Here is an 18,187-nt window from a genome sequence, read left to right on the forward strand (position 1 = left end):
TTTTACCATAGAGATTTTTAAAAGATATTTACTAGGTACATTTTCATCGAACAGCTGTGGACATTACTGCATGGAAATAAACAATGCGACTGTCCCCCCCCCTAAAAAAAAAGTGTTTTGCAATTCTTGTTTCCTGAAACAGCCTAGATTGTATGTTTCATCTTTATTCGTGAAAAGATTTTTACAAAGCAAGAAAAACAATGCATTTTTCTGTAGGTGCCATTCATTTATGAAGTACGTCGACAGTGATGCTTGATGTTTTGTCCAACGAGTCCAGTTCTGAGTTTGGTCTTCACATGTTTGTGTTTCTCTGTAGATGTTGGTCTTTCTCACTTAGGGGGAATAAGGAGGCGGCAGTGGTCCTGAAGAAATCTTCTCATAGGCTGGAGGAGCATTGGGAACCTAGGGTAGAGTTTGAAAACATTGGAACGCGATAAGACTGATTTGCAGAGAATTATAATAAATGATAATGTATTATAATACATTATGATCTAAACATTTAAAAATTATCTCAACAAATAATTTTAAATGTGTACATGACTTACATAAAGTGGCCCCCACTCTTAGACATCCCAGATTCAGATATTTAAAAGGTCTTTGTTATGCTGATTTTGTGCTACAAAAATTACTTAAAAGTCCATCTTTAATTTCAATATTTTTCTTCAGCCATGTAAGAAATCTCAAGTTTTTTTCCCATAGTCACCTATGCCACAATCACACAAAATTAACGTCATTGAGGCATTTTTAAAAAAATGTGCCAATATTTTCTAAACGTATTAGAGTGTGTATGGCCTTGTATTGGTTCACAACCATTTCTTAGTATACACATAATTCTACATGCATGTTTTTGTTCAGCTGTATTCATTCAACATTCCATTCAAGTAAGGTCAGACTCTTCATAAGTCAGGAAGAAACTCATGTTTACCTAAATGTGGCTATAATTACTGTTAGAGCAACAATGCTTAAAAACAAAAAGAACTGGATGAGGATTCAAGTTTCTCTTGTCGTCCATGCCCATTGGGGAGAATAATAGAGGTTGAAATTTTTCCCCCAGTCATCACTCTTACTGAACTGTTGCAGAGAAAATAACTCATAGGTTCACCAAGTCAACACAACATTGATAAGACGCTATCTCAGAATGAATATGCAGAGAATATGCCCACTTTTAAGTACAGTGGAGGTTCCACAATGTTGCAATGGGCCCGTTTTTCTTCTAGGGCCTTGAGAACCTTGTTAAGAGTGCTTGGCATCATGGAAAACAAAACTTAAAACTGAAGGAAAATTGTTCAAAGATCCCTCTCTCTGCATGCTCCAGCCTTGTGAAATTTTATATCTTTTTGGTTTAGGGGGACAGGGGGTGACAATCACTATTTTTTAGAAAAAAGTAATTTCTTAATATGTTTTTTTTTCTACACTGAAATGAAAGATACATTTATTTATTACATGTCCTTACTCAGGGTGCCCATAAATGTAGAGGGAGCTGTATGGTAAGTGTTGCAATCTCAGCATCCCCTCTGCTTGCTAGCCCAGGGTGCACACTTCCCTTGGGAATGAGAGATTTTTAATACCTCGGCCTAGTCTGGTGACATAATAATCTCCCTCAGGCATCCACTGCATTGCATTGGCTTTACATGCTCTACTGTTCTCAGAAGGGCTTTGAGTCTTTTGAGTTTTTCTTAGGAAAAAAAGAGACCATTTAGGATATAAATGTAACTATTCAACCCTTACCACTGATCGGAAGCTGCCAAAGTCAGCAAGAGCCATTTTGTTGTCTGCTGAAGTTCCTGGCTCTGAGTACTGGCCTCCTGTAAAACCTGCAGATCCTGAGCCGGTGCTCTGCATTGAAGCGTTGAGATGAAACGAAGAATAAAATATATCGGTAATAAACTCCTTTGTGGATAACATAAAATGAGTTACAAATTCAAAAATTATTAAAGAGGACTTAAGTGAAATGAGATGGTCTCACCCTGATTATTTTGTAGCCGCTCCTCTTCTTGAGGTACCAGCAGCCTAGAATGAAGAGGCCAGCGAGGACAACAACCAGAAGACCTATGCCAACTGCCCTGGAAGTGATAATACTTTTTTTAGTCTGGAGTCATCCTCTCTCTCCCCAAAGCTTTCAACTCACAATATATTGCAGGATATCTAGATGATAATTCATTAAACTCTGTTTAACAACCAGATGACTGCAGATAAGTAATCTGTTTACTCCTCAGCTCTGACATATCCTCTCCGTCCGCTGGCAAAGTAGACGTTGAAGTCTCCACGAGGCATTCCGGTTGTCCGATTGCACAACATCAAGCTGAAAGTCAACCAGAAATAGCCTCAAAATTAGAAGTAGTCAAGGTTAGTTTCTCAACCAGGGAACTAATTCTTCTGTATTTTTGCATGCTTGTAAAATACTATATATTGAATTCAAATAACCATTCAGACATGCTGATTCTCTCACTAGACTTGTGGAATGAAAATGATCCCAAATAAAAAAACCTTTCAGGTGAGAATGTTCAAAAAATATAAGCCAAAAAGTGATGCTATCATAAAAAAAGTTGAAAGTCTGATCAGTTCTGAATATTTCTATGTGTTCATTTTAATTTAAACCAAACCATAAGTCTGTTTTTCAAACAGTATACTAGAATCGTAAATGTTTCACTGCCACATATTGCATTATTAATATTTTGCCAACGTATGCTGGGGGTTTTTTGTAAACAACTGACATATCTTGTTACATTTAATGAACTGAGGGGAAAAAACTAGAAATAGGACAAACAACCTCAAACAGCAATTAAACACATGAAATCTGCTTTTTTGTCATAAGCACCTGTTCCAGTTAAAAACAAAGTTATCGTCTTCAGATTAAAGCAATTATTTCTAATATTCTATCCTTCACTTTATAACAAGCCCTACGGTACATTTTCTTTTTATGTGAATCTTACCTGATTATTCCCTGGTGCCAGGCTGCACTCCTTCAGATTGGAAAACCTCAGACTGGCCACCAAGCTCTGTGCTCCTCCACTCCTCAAAACCCTTTCCTCAGTATTTGGGAGAGCAGACAGGGGCAAACAAAATTCCTCATGACCGTCACGGGTTAGAAGCTCATGGTTAAACCCATTGAAACGGAGTAATTACCGTGAAACCCCCATTGCCTTAAGCACAACACTCCTGTCCACTCGTGAAACTTCAAGAGTCAGCTGCTGGCCTTTCATGTGAGAGATAATGTTTGTGTTTGTTTTGGAGATCTCTTAAGAACTGCACTTACATAATTTCCGATCATGATAGCTTGCAAAGTATACAAATGAAGCTGTCTATTTCAACTTTATGATTATATGATAAATTTTAAAAACAAAATAGCATCATTTCTTCTAGGATCTTCTCTCCAACTTCCAAAAGAAAAGCTGGTTTCTGTGAAGTAAAATAAAAACGTGACCTTTTAACAGCCTTGGTGTAGCTTATGATTATTTGGTCATAGACCATGTAAAACAACTTTTTGTCTCACAAGAAAAGAGATGCGCTGTGGTCTCATGGTGAGAAACACTGCTGCTCAGTTTACTTTTAAATTTGCACAGACATCTTCTGGCTCATTTAAATCAGAAAAAGCCAAATAGGACAGTTTCAATGTTTTCTCAAACACAGGAGATAAAGATTAACTGCTGAACAGATATCTGTGTTAATAAGGATAAATAAATCTAGGGTCATTAAATATAGTTTAGGCAATGAAGTGACATTTAGAAGTTTCTTTTGGAATTTTTACATTTATTACAAACCCAGATAATGGGACAATTTGCATGTGAAATGAAATGTGGAGCACATTGGAGAAAACATCATTTCTGGGCAAAATTTAATCAATGAAACAAGTATTTATAAAAAAAAAAAGTGTTACAAATATTTGAAATATTAAGCATTTTGGACATTTATAACAACTCATCCTCAGAGGATGAGTTGTGTTTTAAGTAGCTACATGATGATGTAATTATTGTAACTATTTTGGCAGAAATGGATAGCACACCCATTGCCAAAAAAGTAAGAGAAACTGTCTAAAATGTAAGACATGGAGGATGATGCATTGGAATTTTGGCATCTAAGAAAAAACATAAAAATCAGTGTATATTTAACAAAAATGAAGCACGGTGTATCATGCATCACAGTTTGGACACCTCAGCAAACATTTAAATAATCTGGGGAAAAGCAGACAGCAAATTCCAATCACAAATTGACCTTTTTAAATGTAAAGACATGGTGAAGGGGTCAGTAATTGTTGAGCACCTATAAATGTTTAGATGTCTTAGAGTCACTAAAAGTCTGTGACCACAATGTCATGGCAAGACTTGAAAAGTTCTGAGTATTGATGATATACCAGAAATGTTGGTGTGCCAAAGAATTTACAGGAAACAAATCATCAAACTGTTCATGTAAATATATAAAGATTTTTTTTATGTTATAGTGAATCCATAAATTGTTTCAGCAAATTTCTGGGTGCATCAGATTTAAATTGAATCTAAACCTTTAACTAATAGTGGTTTACAGTCTTTCCTTGCCAGTTAATTATCAACACTTTTGTTTAATGTTTAGATTATGCATAAGCCATTGATCTGCTGTGCTGCACAAATAATTTTTTCACAAAAACACTGCCAGAGGATATCAGAATCCAGAGGGACGGAGATTAACAATCAGGAGTAAAAGGAAACCGACAAGAGCTGATTTTCACCACTAGAGGGAGCTCGTCGCCTTTTTAAATTAAGAGAATCACAACGTCCTACAATTAAAGTCTCGGATTAATGGCTGGATCTAACTTCAGAAATCCATTATTACCTTGAAGCACGTAATTAGAAAACAGTTAATTTAATTTACTTTACCCCTCCTGTCATATGTAATTCTTGGGTTAGAGTGCTGAATGCCAGATTCTCTGTCAGTCATTTCTCAACCAGGGAGAAAACACTGGTTTCTCCCAGGTTTCTCAGACTTGTTATTTATGTCTGACAAGTCTGATATCCTTTGGATTTGATTAAATGCCTGTCTCACAAATTTAATCCTAGTCTCATCACATGATCTTGCAAGAAATTATAATTTTACATCTACATCAGTGCAACATTCTGAAAAAAACATGATGAAACAGTACTAATACTAATTCCTGACAAGGATAGAATAACACTGTCTGAAAGATATCTTGAAATTTCACAGAATAAGCCCCAATTCTCTATTTATTTTTCATATTTGTTTCTCTTCCATTAGAACCAGAATGGCCTAATCAAAGTCCAGACTTAAAACCAATGGAAAATCTTGAAAACTACACAGACAGTTGCCCTAGAATAAAATCCCAATAAATATGTTGAAGTTTGTAACGTGACAAAATGTGAAACATTTCATGGGATGTGCAAAATTTTTACATGACAATAAATCATCTAAATACTGGTTCTCAAACTTTTCAGTTTTGAAAGCTCCAAATAAAAATGTCAGTGGCCCATAATCCCAAGTCTTGGTTAAGCAAAGCATTTTTACAGAGCTGGTTATGCAGTAGTATAAACAATTTGTGTCAGCTGCACATATATTGACCAATATGTTGCTTTCATATATTAAAATCTTGATTTTTTAAAAAATCTTTTACATTATTTAGAAAAAACTGTCCTTCCTAAGTTCTGTTTTTGGTATTAATATTATTTTCTCAAGAGGATCTCAAGACCCGCATAATCTTGGATGTTTTAAAGGTTTTGTTCAAAACAGAAACTGGGACCTGACACGAAACGCAAATAACTAATGCCTCTGGCTTTTACTCTGCTTAGATCACAAATGGAGCCCAGGTAAACTTTCAGTCAGATATCCGCGTTTCCTCTCTTATCAGATATATAAATCGTGAGGGGGGTAAAAATAAATAAATAAATGCCAGCCCCGGTGGTTGTTACAGTGTCGTTGTGCAGCTATTACACGGAGCTGTTTGAACAGTAGGACGGAGAGGGAGCTAGAGACTCCTCTCCAGCTCCAGCTGCCATCCTACTCCTGCTGCTCCTCCTCCTCCACCAGAACCACTTCTCTTTCTCATCACATCCAGAGGTAAATAAGCTACATCCGAGAGCAACATCCTATTTTCAGACGGATTGTTTACCCTCCTGTGTGTTTTGCGCGGTGCCAGACCCAGCAGACAGCCGCGAGGGGGTGGGAACATTACAGAATTGGCCAAAGGGGGGTATAATTCTGATTTGTGATGGGGTCTTTTCTGCTTTGTACCCCTGGCTGCCTCCTTGGCGTCGGGTCGGGGTTACGCTTCCTTTAGGCAAGTCCGAGGTCCACTTTGGGAGCTAGAGATGCGTCAACGAAGGCCGTAGTAATTGTGAGTTGCACATTGTAACCGGTGTAGGACAAAATAGCGAAGAATAGTAATGAAACCGCGGCTAAGCGGCTTTGATGCGCACTCGATGAGCTATTCTAGCCAGCTAGCATACATTAGCTACATCTCCAGTTGTTGCTAGCCGGCTAACAGCCAGTTGATTTCGCTCACTTTCTCAAACCTCTCATCGGTTTTCTTGTCCTTGTAAACTGTGCCTTAAATGGCACAATTATAATAGCAGAGTAATTATACATTAACACTTGATTTTAAAATAAGCTAATGTCGCTGTTGTGGTTTCGGCCAGTCAGGGGAATCTTGACACGACAACAAAAGAAGAAAATGAGATATAACTAGCTAACAGGTTAAAGGTTTTTAACAGTCTCCTTTGGTTACAGTTTGAGGGGGGCTCAGCTCCTAAAATGTAAGTAGGAACTCGGAAAAGTCAGCGTTTTTAGGTTGGAGGTTTGGGGACGCACACTCGGAGAATTATGCAAACTTTTTCTGGTCACTAATTGGATCATTACTCGCGTCTCCTGGCAGGGAAGATTCACTTCTCTTCATGGTTTATCAACAAATGCATAATAGATTTAGGGCAAGTAAAAAGTACAGTGGCCGGAGGCGTGTCATTAGGGATGCAAATAGACTCAGGGAATAATGTGCTTATATTTAAATAAACCTTCAATCAATACCTTTTGGAGGGCATGTCTAGGCTTGCTGTAGGGTCCGTATAATCTGTTTGCCTAAGTGAGGCATTTATAGTGACATTACAGTTTGATAATTGTCACCCAATTTTCATATGTGTTAAGTATTTAACCACGTCCTATCATTACTAGTATTAATATTACTATTATTAATAGACATCAAAGGAACAGTGTTGCATTTTATGGCTTCTGACCCTTGTAGAGTATGGACTTTCAATTACCACCTTTCTGTCTTTGCAGCTCTTTTGGAGATGTGACGATTAGGAAGAGATTGGTGACACTGAGCTGCCTGTGCATTGACACGACCTCTTGACCTCATCTTCAGCATGAATGGTGATATGCCTCATGTTCCCATCACTACTCTTGCTGGAATTGCTAGCCTAACCGACTGTAAGTGCAACATTGTTCCTTCTAAATGGTTCACACGCATGCTAACCACAGATGAGACAGGATGAGACAACAATAATGATTAGCTGGAAATTATGTTAGATCTGAAATGTACAGGAAGCTAAATACTAACTGAAGCCCATTGCTGCCTGTGATTTTAGTGCAGAAAGTTTGGTGTAGATAGGTAGAAGCAGGCTGAGGGAATCTAGACCAAATTGGAAAATGCTTCTTTATACATGCAGATGTTTATTCTCATTTACCCTTAACAAGAAGCTTTTTGTAAAATGGCTATTTATTAAAATAGCAAACCTGTCGGAGGGAATCTTATCAGCCAACATCCAGTCTTTTTTAACAAAACCACAACAGACATCTGCTGATGAAACTGTCCTAATATTTTATGTCAAGTGAGATGTAGTCAAAATATTTTCTGCTAATGTTTCTACTTCCAGATGAAGATTGAAAATTTAAGAAGGTCTGACTTAAAAAACACAGATTTCCAAAACTGGTCTGAGCCTGCTGTCAATAACTCACACTTGCTGCAAAAGTTTGGTCACTTTATTAAAAATAAACTGACTTAGATGACAAAGCCAAAAAAACCATCAATCTACGTTGACAACATAATATTTAATGCACTTGATTTTTGTTAAGTTTTAACTATTAAGTTAAATTCTGACACTTTTCATTCTCAAATTGACCTAGAAATTACTTAATTGTCTACGGTAACAATGGTCTATAGTAGCCCTGCAACAATAACTAATGTTTCTGGATAATAAATTGTCCCAGAAGTTATTGCTAAAAACGACAACATTGTTGTTTTGAGACCATTTTCAAGTAGTATAATGATAATGGCCTGTTAATGCAAGAACACATTGTCAGTGATCAATAAGCTTTAAATTCTAATCAACATTTAACACTGGAACTGGAAGACATTTTAAATGTCCAAAATAAATAAACAAAACAATAGAAACAACAAAGAAATAAAATGATAAATCATTCGAATGGAAGTTATTGATCTTGTTTAAATTTATCATGTGATTAATTGATTTATTGCTTGTTGCAGAAGCCCTGCAATTTAAAGAAAATTTAAGAAAGTCACCAAAAGCCACATTTATTTATAATAATTATGTACCTTAAGAGAGAGCTGAGTCAAAAAGCGAAGCTCTCGATTTACCGGTCGTTCCTACCCTCATCTATGGTCATGAACTTTGGGTCATGACCGAAAGAACAAGATCACGGATACAAGCGGCCGAAATGAGTTTTCTCCGTAGGGTGGCTGGGCTCTCCCTTAGAGATAGGGTGAGAAGCTCGGTCATCCAGGAGAGACTCAGAGTAGACCCGCTGCTCCTTCACGTAGAGAGGAGCCAGTTGAGGTGGCTTGGGCATCTGGTCAGGATGCCTCCTGGACGCCTCCCTGGTGAGGTGATCCAGGCGCGTCCCACCGGGAGGAGGCCCCGGGGAAGACCCAGGACATGCTGGAGGGACTATGTTTCTCGGCTGGCCTGGGAACGCCACGGGATTCCCACGGAGGAGCTGGAACAAGTGGCTGGGGAGAGGGAAGACTGGGCCTCCCTTCTGAAGCTGATACCCCCGCGACCCGACCCCGGATAAAGTAGAAGAAATTGGATGGATAGATGGATGGACTATATACTCAGCACAAAGTGGAGATCATTTCAGTTTTTGTGCTTTGTTTGATGATTTCTCTCTGTATTTTCTTACATTTATCCTGCAGTACTGAACCAGCTGCCTTTGCCTTCCCCTCTTCCGGCCACCACTGCTAAGAGCCTGCTCTACAATGGAAGGATCTCCGACGAGGTCAGCAGCCTGTTGGTGTGTCGAGATGAGAATCTGGTGACTCAGCTGGCACATAGCCTTAACCAGGTCTCCACAGAACACATGTAAGGACCTTTTTAAGATGCATGAAAGCATTTAAGCAGATATTTTAAAAACTTTGCTAAGCCTTCCTGGCTATAAGTAAATTTTTTTGATTAATTGATTAACAATTGTTAGCTTTTTCATCAATCTCATAAAAGACAGAGCTTAATCAGACTGACCAACTCAGGTATATGATAATCAGAAAATGTGAGGTCTAATGTTCCGTCACTGCCTTTAAAAGACACATATTCTTTGGTTTGTTTTTCAGAGAGCTGAAGGACAACCTTGGAAATGATGAACCAGAGGGTGATATGCCAATACTTCTTCAAACATTGCTGACCAGGAACCCCAGGATCTTCAGGGACAAAAGTATGCTAACTCATTATAAGGTGTTCATTGTAAAAGAGGGACACTAAGAATAGTAAAACATTGCTTTACATAAGTAGAATTTTTTTAGCACTAGCTCACAGAAAGTGCTCCTCAAAGATTTTACACCCTAATCAACACAGGGTGTACCCTGCCTCTCGCCCGCCTCTCGCCCAGAATGTTTGCTGGACATAGGCACCAGCACCCCTTCCATCCCCACTAGGGACAAGGGTGTTAGAAAATGGATGGATGGATAGTTTGGTAACATATTATGGGGATATGGCTGGTATGTGGTATTGAAGATATTAATAAACATGGTTTATTTGGTTAATTGTTAGGGGTTCATCTAATTGTGATGTTGAGGGCTATCTTTAAGAATAATTATTTTCTAAAATCTTTCCTCTCTCAATAAATGCACCAATGTGAGAGTGTAGAAACAACCGTATAACAAAGAGGTATATAGAGTTATAGAGAACCTTTCTAGCTAAACAAAATAGCAAATTGGCATTCTGTTGCTGGAAGTTGTAATCTAGCAAAAGAAATGATGAAGTTTAATTAATAGTTACAGCATAACTACAGTTTAAATTCAAGTTTCCAGTGAAGCTTCTGAATTGATGGTTTTAGTTTAGCTAAAGAATACACATTTTTTGTCTTTTATTTTCCTAACCACATGTTTTCTATGTTTTAGGTGTACTGCAGCAACCATTAATACAGCAGTACAAGATTTCTCAGAACCAAGTTCATGGAAGTCCAGCATCAAATTATCAGCAAAGCCCCTCTGGGTAAAGTTTTATCACCTTCTTATCAGATGACAAAGAAGCAGAGGCCCCACTACTTCCATTAAGACTACTCTTCCTCTTTCACAGATGCTTTACATCCCCACAGTGTGGCTCAGCTACTCAGTTTGTACCCCAGCAGAACAGCCCCATACCCAGCCCCTACACCCCCCAGAGTCCTGCAGACTACATTCAGTACAATCCACCCAGTTACTCTCATCAGACTCAACAAGGTGAGTACAACGTTTTATCAAGAGGAAGGCAACATGTGTCTAACGTTGATCAGTTTAACATAGGCCTGCAGTTGTGAGACAATTAAGCTGCAAGTAAAAGCAGGAAGTTCAATCTAGGTGACACATTGCATATTGCATAAATATGCTATGTGTCACTACAATAGTTCTGCTAAGGCACAGTGTATTAGAATTTAAATACCCTGCAACTTCCCGCTCTGTTTCATTGTTTGACCTCTTGGTGATGTTGAAGATGCCCATAGAAATTGTCAGAGAATAAAATAAAACGATTTTTGGTTTCATCAACCGTTGTCGGTTAAGAAGCTAAAAATAGTATCTTTTTCTGATCAGTGAATGCGTCACAAGTTAACAACACTTTTCAGTGTGGAAGTTGTAACCAAGTGATGAAGACGCTGCTATATTCAGTCTCAGTGACACATTTAATAATCAAGTCAGAGGAGGCACAGAGTTGTATGAGGCTATTTGAAATGATGTGCTACATTTTCAGCAGCACATGAAAACATGTCTGAGAAAGAACAGGATATTCAGCAGATAACAGGATGGCTGAAGTATAACGAAAAGTTATTTTTATTGTTTCAAGCTTTGGTCTGTAATTGAACATGCTGGATTTGAAAATATTAATGTTTTGAAAATCTCTTGGAAGTAGACATAATGATTTAATAATGATTGCTGGGGTAATTGCTAATTAGGGATGCACTGATTAATATTTGAGCCGAAATAAATATTTGATATTGGTGCAATGGCTGATAATAGATATTTACAGATATTATATGCATAATTGTTGTATATGTTGCTAACCTTTTCACTCAATCAATCAATCAAATTTTATTTGTATAGCACATTTCAGCAGCAAGGCATTTCAAAGTGCTTTACATCATATCAGACACAGAAACACAATGCAACATAGAATCAACAATCAAAACATGACATTAACATTAAACACGACATTTTGACACCTTGAAAAAGACACTGACTTCAACACTGCTTCTCGTCTTCAGTAAAGTTCCCCCCAATCACTGTCACAGGACCAAACAAATACCATATGACCAGTTTCTCCCACTTGTCCTCCAAAACCATATGGCAACAAGATTGAAATAAATATATTGGTTGTTAATGGCTCAGTTTCATGTATCAGACTAATATATTAAAATGAACTAATATTGGCCGACACAATGTTTTAAATTGTTTAAGATTTATTTTGCATCCCTATCGCTAATATGTGCCTAATACAGTTAAAATGTCCATGCCGTCATGCTTTTTTCTTTGCGTTAACATGATAAAACAGTTTTATCATTTACAGCGACTCCTCTAATGCAAAGTGATGTCACTCTGACTAATGATTGCTCATGACAGAAAGACAAGAAAATACATTTTGAGTGTTGTTGTTATAATATAGTAACAACATGCAATCTTCCCAAAAAGTTGAATTGGGATCTGCCATAAATTGTTAACATCTAACATTAAACTCCATCTTGAGTGATCATGTTTTAGATACTTTATCAATTAAGATACTGTGCAGATTACTGTCTAGGTTCACGCAACAAATGCAGTTGGAATTTTCCAGATTACATCGAGAAGTTCACCAAATGAAACTGTCTGAAGTCCATCCAGGAAGAGATTTAGGTTCGTTCTGGTGGGGACAAAAATTACTTTCTTGCTTGTTATGAAGAGCTAAATGTTTCTTCACTACTTTTACCTCTTGGTCTTATTAAAAAGAAGTGGAACCCTCTAAATGTCTAAGGTCCTTGTGGTTGAAACCCAACTTTTAGCAGTCCATCTCATTCTTTTATAAAGCACCAAGTAGAAATCCTTGAAAAACCAACACATATTCAAAGATTACTTAACTAAACTTTGCCTTCATTGTACACTTTTGAGTGGCAAGTAAATGAACATAAACTCTCATGCCAAGGCTAATAAACAGTACACAATACCGCAAGTAGACAAGACTACCCTTTAATTAGGAAAGTAAGAAAATTAACTGCAAATTGTATTTTGTTCTCTGTTTTAGTTGTTAGTGGTGCGAGAACAATTCTTGACAACAAAATCTCTGAGCATCTGTCGAGTAATTCGTCTAATGGTAACTCCAAACCCAGTTTGGATGAAGACTACGTAAACGTGGCTCAAAGACTGGGAAATGAGGTAATGCTGGGAATCCGGGTTACTTTGTACTGGACATAAGCAGATACCTATAGTTAAAACTAATGATAAACATCGTGTGTTTCTGCAGGAAAATTACTCTTCCATAAAAGCTGGCATTTTTTCTCTATCTGAAGAGAGAGCAAAAAGTATGCTTACTTGCTTCTGGTTAACTCCTCTAAAATTTACTTGAAAACAAGTTTTCATTTTCTAACAAAGGTTAATTATGTGCTGCGACGTTGTGCTTTGTTCCTTCAGAGCCCAGGCCTCCTCTTATCATGCAGTCACCTCCACTTGAAGCAGGCACAGCCCCTGACCTGCTCCTTACCACTGCCGACCGTAAAAAGAAGCAGAGAGAAAGGAACAAAGAAGAAAATGAGAACATGGACAAAAACGTCTTTTATGACATAGTTAGCTCGCCATCTAAGGATTCTGCCAGATTGACCTTAAAGCTGTCCCGAGTGAAGATCCCTGACATGGACCGCTCTGAAGAACTCCTTCCAACCTCACCTATGGACTCAGATCACAACGCGGTTGTTTTAAACAATGATATTCAGTTGTCAGGTTCTCCTGAAGATTTTTCGCACAAGTCAGTGGTTGAAGAGCATGAACAAGTTGCTGCGCAGCCAATCACAAAGGAGACTGGGGTCATCAGTGGGATTGTGTTTGATGACTCTGAGATAGAAGCATTTGCTGAAATTGAAAGGATAGACTCAGCCAACGAGAGAGAGCGATGCTCTAAAGAGGTCCAAGACAAAGGTGAGAATTGTTGTTTTGTGCCTGATTTTGACATATATCTTGATTTTGTCATACATTTAGTCCGGTTACAAGCACAAAGTTCTACATATTTTTATTGGAATATTATAGGTCTGACCAAAATAAAAAGTGCATCCCTAATATAAAATAAAGTTGGACATACATGCTACACTTTAAATAAAATCAATTGCCTCCACAAGCTACACGTAGGGCTTTTTTCCACTAAAGTGTTTTCAATGTTAAGTGGTGCTACAGTCATTACCCTAGTGGTTCTTCTTTTCCATAACCTGAATTAAGTCATTTTGTCATTATTAACGTCTTGTCCAGTCAAAGGGGGATCCTCTGCCTGTTTTAGAGGAAGTTTCTTTAGAAATGGTGTTTGTAGATTCAGTAAACGCCTTGACTGGTGATTTCTAAATAACTGTGAAAATAAGAGATAGTCCACTTCACCTGTTCTAATGCAAAACTGTCATTAATGTTTTAAGTTTGATGCATTAACTCTAGAAATTTTAACATGGTGTTCATGTTTTGAGTGGCTGTTGTTTCCCATGATCCTTCCTCTTGCTGCTTTCCAAAGCAGTTCTTTCTTCTAATTCAGCAGTGAACAAGTACAGGTTTACTCCCAGTTTTTCGGAACTAGTCAATACAATAAACTTATTTTCACAAGCACTATCATCACTTTAGTAATGGAACTGGTGTAATGAAAAAGCACAGTGGTGGCTAGTTATATCTCAGTGTCAATACAGCAGTTCTGTGAAGGCCTCTAAGGTTTTTCAGAGAAAACATTTATCTAAAAGTAATATCACATCATGGGGACCAGGAAACCCAGGGAGGTCAGCGATAAAGTAATGGACAAGTCTAGACCATGGTTATGTTATAGATATAACCGAAACTTTAAACATGTTAAAGACCACGGTTGAATTTAGAGAAATTTCTGAGAAGCCTATGATAACTCTGAAGGAGCTGCAGAAAACAACTGCTCAGGTGGGAGACTCTTTTGACACTCTGATTAAATAATGTCAAAAAAAAAAGTCCCATGTGAATATTTGGTTGGAGATGAGATATAAATTTAACTATTTTTGACCATATACAAATTTCTATGTGTCGAGGCGGATCACCCGAAGACCCCGTCTCCCCGTCATCAGGCGGTTGGGAGACTTTTTGTCTGCTGGGACAGGGAACATGGTCAGAGTTGGTAGGAAGCTGTTTGGAGTTATACACAAGGCAGTACTGGAAGAAGACATGCTATATAGGTTGCAGAAGACTTATGTCTGGGAGTGTTACCTTCTACAGCAAATTTATGTTTTAGAATGGTTTAGTCCAGGAGTCTGGATTCTTCAGCTCTTTCGACCCTCTTTTGTGGCACTTTATAATTTTATCTAAAATTAATTTGCTACAAATTATTTAACTTTATTGCAAAAATAATTGATCAGTGTTTTAAATTATAAAGGTAATTTTAACAACACTAGTTTTCACTGTTTAAAAAAAAAAAATATATATATATATATATATCTAAGCAACTTTCCTGTAGTAGATATGAAAACAAGTCATTTTTGCTTTGAATAGTTATGTTGCTTTTGTGACTAAGCACGTTTTTTTTAGACTGACCAAATGCAAACATGGCTTTTAGGGTTATAAAGGTTGCTGACCCCTGGTCTAGTCCAAGTCCAGACCTACAGCCGACTATCAGTCTTTGGAAGTACTTAAAAATGTCAAAAGATACCGTGTGTCCAGTCTGACAAAGCTGAAATTATTTGCTAAGAAAATTTGACTGAAATTTCAGTTTTTAAATTTGGAAAGCTTCTAGAGACCTACCCAAAAGATCACATCAAATTTTAAAAATGTGCAATTAAGTTTGTGATTGTAACATGCCAACATCTGAGAAAGTTTAAGAACTATGAATACTTTAGCATGGCTGCATAATTAATTTTTTTCTTTGCAGACAAGCCACTAAAAAAACGGAAACAAGACACGTACCCTCAGGAACCCGGAGTTGAGACAAATGAAGGCCCATCTTTACATGGGGGCAGCAACATCAGCAGACTGACACCCAAGAAGTCGAGTGCTGCGAGTAATGGTGCCAGTCGACCTGCCTTGATGGTCAGTATTGATCTGAAGCAAGCTGGGAGAGTAATAGGACAGCCTGTAGTTGTCTTGGAACAGCAAGCGTTGTGTGAAGATCACTTGCGTCACCTTAAGACAAGTGCAGATACTGAAGACAGACCTGGGATCATCAAAATGCTTCCAGATACCTCCCCGATGCATTTTTCTGATGGACATACAGAAAGCAATAAACAAAAGCCGGACAACCAGCGTGAATCAAGGCACAATCATGACAGCAAACTTGATTGTGACAAAGGGCATTCAGAGGACAGACACGTGGAAATGACGAAGCTGAAGCAGGACAGGCATTCAGACTTTCGACACAGAGAGGAAAAGAACAACAGCAGTCATCGATTCCAAGTCAGCAGACCAGAAATGCTCAAATCCACAAGCAAAGTGGATCGCAACTCAAAACATGAAGAACAGAAAGGCAAGAATAAAGACAAGGATAAAGAAAGGGACAGACAGAGAGACAAAGATGGAGACAAAGAAAAACTTAGAGATAAAGAAATATCCAGAGAACGAGACAAAGACAAAGTCAGAGATAGAGAAAGAAACAGAGAAAGAGACAAATCTATAGATGTGGCCAGAGAAGAAGACAAATACCAGGAAAAAGTCAAAAGCAAACTTAGGGATGGAGACAAATTTAGAGATGGAGAAGAACGAATTGAAAGAGAAAAATTCAGAGAGGATGACAAATCTAGAGAAAGAGCCAAAGATGAGGACAAAAACCTTGAGAAACTCAAACAAAAACTTAGAGACAGAGACAAAGATGGAGAAAAAGTCAGAGAAAGAGACAAATCCATAGACCTGGATAAAGATGAACACCAAGATGTGGAGAGAGTTAAAGGCAAAGTTAGAGATAAAGACAAAATCAGAGACAAAGAAAAAAAACGAGAAAGAGACAAACTTAGAGAACGAGATAAAGATGAAGGCAAAGACAATCATAGAGAAAATATCAGGGGAAGAGACAAATCCATAGATGTGGTCAAAGATGGAGACAAAGATGTTGATAGAATAAAAGACAAGGTTAAAGACAAAAACAGAGACAGAGAAAAACCTGGAGGAAGAGAAAAATCCAGAGAAATAGACAAAGATCGGGAGAAAGACAGAGACAGGAATAGAAATAGAGACAAAGATGAAAACTTTGAAGTGAGCAAAGAACAAAACAAAGATAGCAAGAGAGACAGAGAAAGAGACAAAGGTAAAGACAGAAACAGAGATAGAGACAGAGAGAGAGACCGAGAAAGGAACAAGAAGCACAAGATGCTGCCTGAAGGAGATGGCAACAGAATCTCATTTGAGGAGCAAACTAAAGCCGAGAACTCTAAACTGAAGCAAGATGAAGGCAGAAAATCAGCTGAACTTAACGATCGGCAGAGAACGTCGTCTTCCAGCCTTCAGACCGCCCCAAACAAGGACCAACGGGCAAGTGGGGACAGTAACATGAACCAAGCTGCAAACAAATGGCAGGCCTCTGAGATGAAAATGAGTGAGTTCCCACCGTTCCTGTTGGGGGGCAATTCTGGAAGTCTCAAGAATTTTGTGATTCCTAAATTGAAACGAGAAGGAAAAGAGGGAACAGATAAAGATCTCCGCATCAAAGGCAAACTAGTAGATGGCTGGAGTGAACCATTGGTGCGGTTAGAGAGAGTTTCACTGGTGAAGAACTTGAACAATAAAACTAAACCAGTTATTGTGGTTAAGAGACTAAGCATCGAAGATGTAAAGAGGATCATTAAAGAAACCAAGAATGAACACAGCTCCAGATCCAGACACTGGGCCTCTTTTGACAAATCAGACAGAGGTAGGAGCCATATTTAATTGTTCTTCTATGGAACCTCTACGTTGTTGAATGTGCAGACAGTTTTATCAATTTTTTACACGTGGGTGATTTTGTCTTTTTTGAGAAAAAAAAACGGGAAAAAACCAGTTAGAGGGCAGAAATGAGCAGTTTTATTTTGGGTTTAACTACTACTACTTTAACTACTACTTACATATAGTGTTCATACATGTTAAAAGATTCTTTTCACATCTGTTTCTTTTTCTGTAAACCTCTTCAACACATAAGGACATGTTCAATGACATAAAAGGACCTAAAAATAAATAATTTACTACGAGTAAAAGAATCATTTTTTAAGATAAAATCTTTAATATGAGTGGCCTTATTCAGTTCCTTGTTAAGAAATAATATTTAGTAAAATTTTTCAATGATTTTTGGGATTTCTACTGGGATTTCTTCCCTATACACTAAAACACTAATATAGTGTAAAAATACTATCAAATGAAACTTGAAATAAAAAAAAGCTTTTCCTCTTTTTGCTTTTTAGTCACACCTAAGCCTTTTAAGATCATTAGTTCTAAAAAAATAAAATAATGATAACCTTTTTCTTTGCAAAATTTAGTTTCCAAATGATAATTTTACATGTGGAAAAATAAACTAGTGCAACAGCTGTGAACCACTTGTCTTCACAGTGTTGTTGTAATTTTGGGACATTTTTCAGCACGAAGGCTCTGTATAAG

At 37.7% G+C, this 18,187-nt stretch overlaps 2 protein-coding genes across 7 annotated transcripts in view; one reads left to right on the top strand and one right to left on the bottom strand.

The window, feature by feature from the left end:
- Nucleotides 1-277: 277 nt before the first annotated feature.
- On the bottom strand, nt 278-3,121 carry mlana (melan-A). The gene is made up of 5 exons (XM_044096257.1): nt 2,934-3,121; nt 2,210-2,302; nt 1,967-2,063; nt 1,729-1,836; nt 278-402 (listed from the first exon to the last, which is right to left on the bottom strand). The coding sequence occupies exons 2-5, from the start codon at nt 2,296-2,298 to the stop codon at nt 334-336; spliced, it is 363 nt and encodes a 120-aa protein (XP_043952192.1). The 5' UTR covers nt 2,299-2,302; nt 2,934-3,121; the 3' UTR covers nt 278-333.
- Nucleotides 3,122-5,938: 2,817 nt separating this feature from the next.
- LOC122819495 (nipped-B-like protein B) overlaps nt 5,939-18,187 on the top strand; it is a 28,984-nt gene continuing 16,735 nt past the window's right edge. Inside the window, exons 1-10 of one of the 6 annotated variants that reach the window (XM_044096260.1) lie at nt 5,940-6,042; nt 7,258-7,407; nt 9,134-9,299; nt 9,545-9,645; nt 10,331-10,424; nt 10,509-10,651; nt 12,678-12,808; nt 12,897-12,954; nt 13,064-13,564; nt 15,504-17,471. In XM_044096260.1, coding sequence (XP_043952195.1) covers nt 7,344-7,407; nt 9,134-9,299; nt 9,545-9,645; nt 10,331-10,424; nt 10,509-10,651; nt 12,678-12,808; nt 12,897-12,954; nt 13,064-13,564; nt 15,504-17,471 — 3,226 coding nt within the window. In that variant the 5' untranslated portion in view covers nt 5,940-6,042; nt 7,258-7,343. Of the gene's footprint in view, nt 6,043-6,117; nt 6,320-6,719; nt 6,738-7,257; nt 7,408-9,133; nt 9,300-9,544; nt 9,646-10,330; nt 10,425-10,508; nt 10,652-12,677; nt 12,809-12,896; nt 12,955-13,063; nt 13,565-15,503; nt 17,472-18,187 lie in introns of those variants that run through there. The other 5 variants (XM_044096258.1, XM_044096261.1, XM_044096263.1 and 2 more) reach the window with 5 other exon arrangements.

This window comes from Gambusia affinis, linkage group LG17, assembly GCF_019740435.1.
Source record: "Gambusia affinis linkage group LG17, SWU_Gaff_1.0, whole genome shotgun sequence".
Taxonomy (NCBI): domain Eukaryota; kingdom Metazoa; phylum Chordata; class Actinopteri; order Cyprinodontiformes; family Poeciliidae; genus Gambusia; species Gambusia affinis.

Excerpts from the sequence above, each read along its gene's own strand:
- mlana (XM_044096257.1), bottom strand. The coding sequence starts at position 2,298 with ATGTTGTGCAATCGGACAACCGGAATGCCTCGTGGAGACTTCAACGTC. Across the intron at positions 2,064-2,209 it reads GGATATGTCAGAGCTGAGGA|GGCAGTTGGCATAGGTCTTC; the intron begins GTAAACAGATTA and ends TATCACTTCCAG. Across the intron at positions 1,837-1,966 it reads GCGGCTACAAAATAATCAGG|AGCACCGGCTCAGGATCTGC; the intron begins GTGAGACCATCT and ends GCTTCAATGCAG.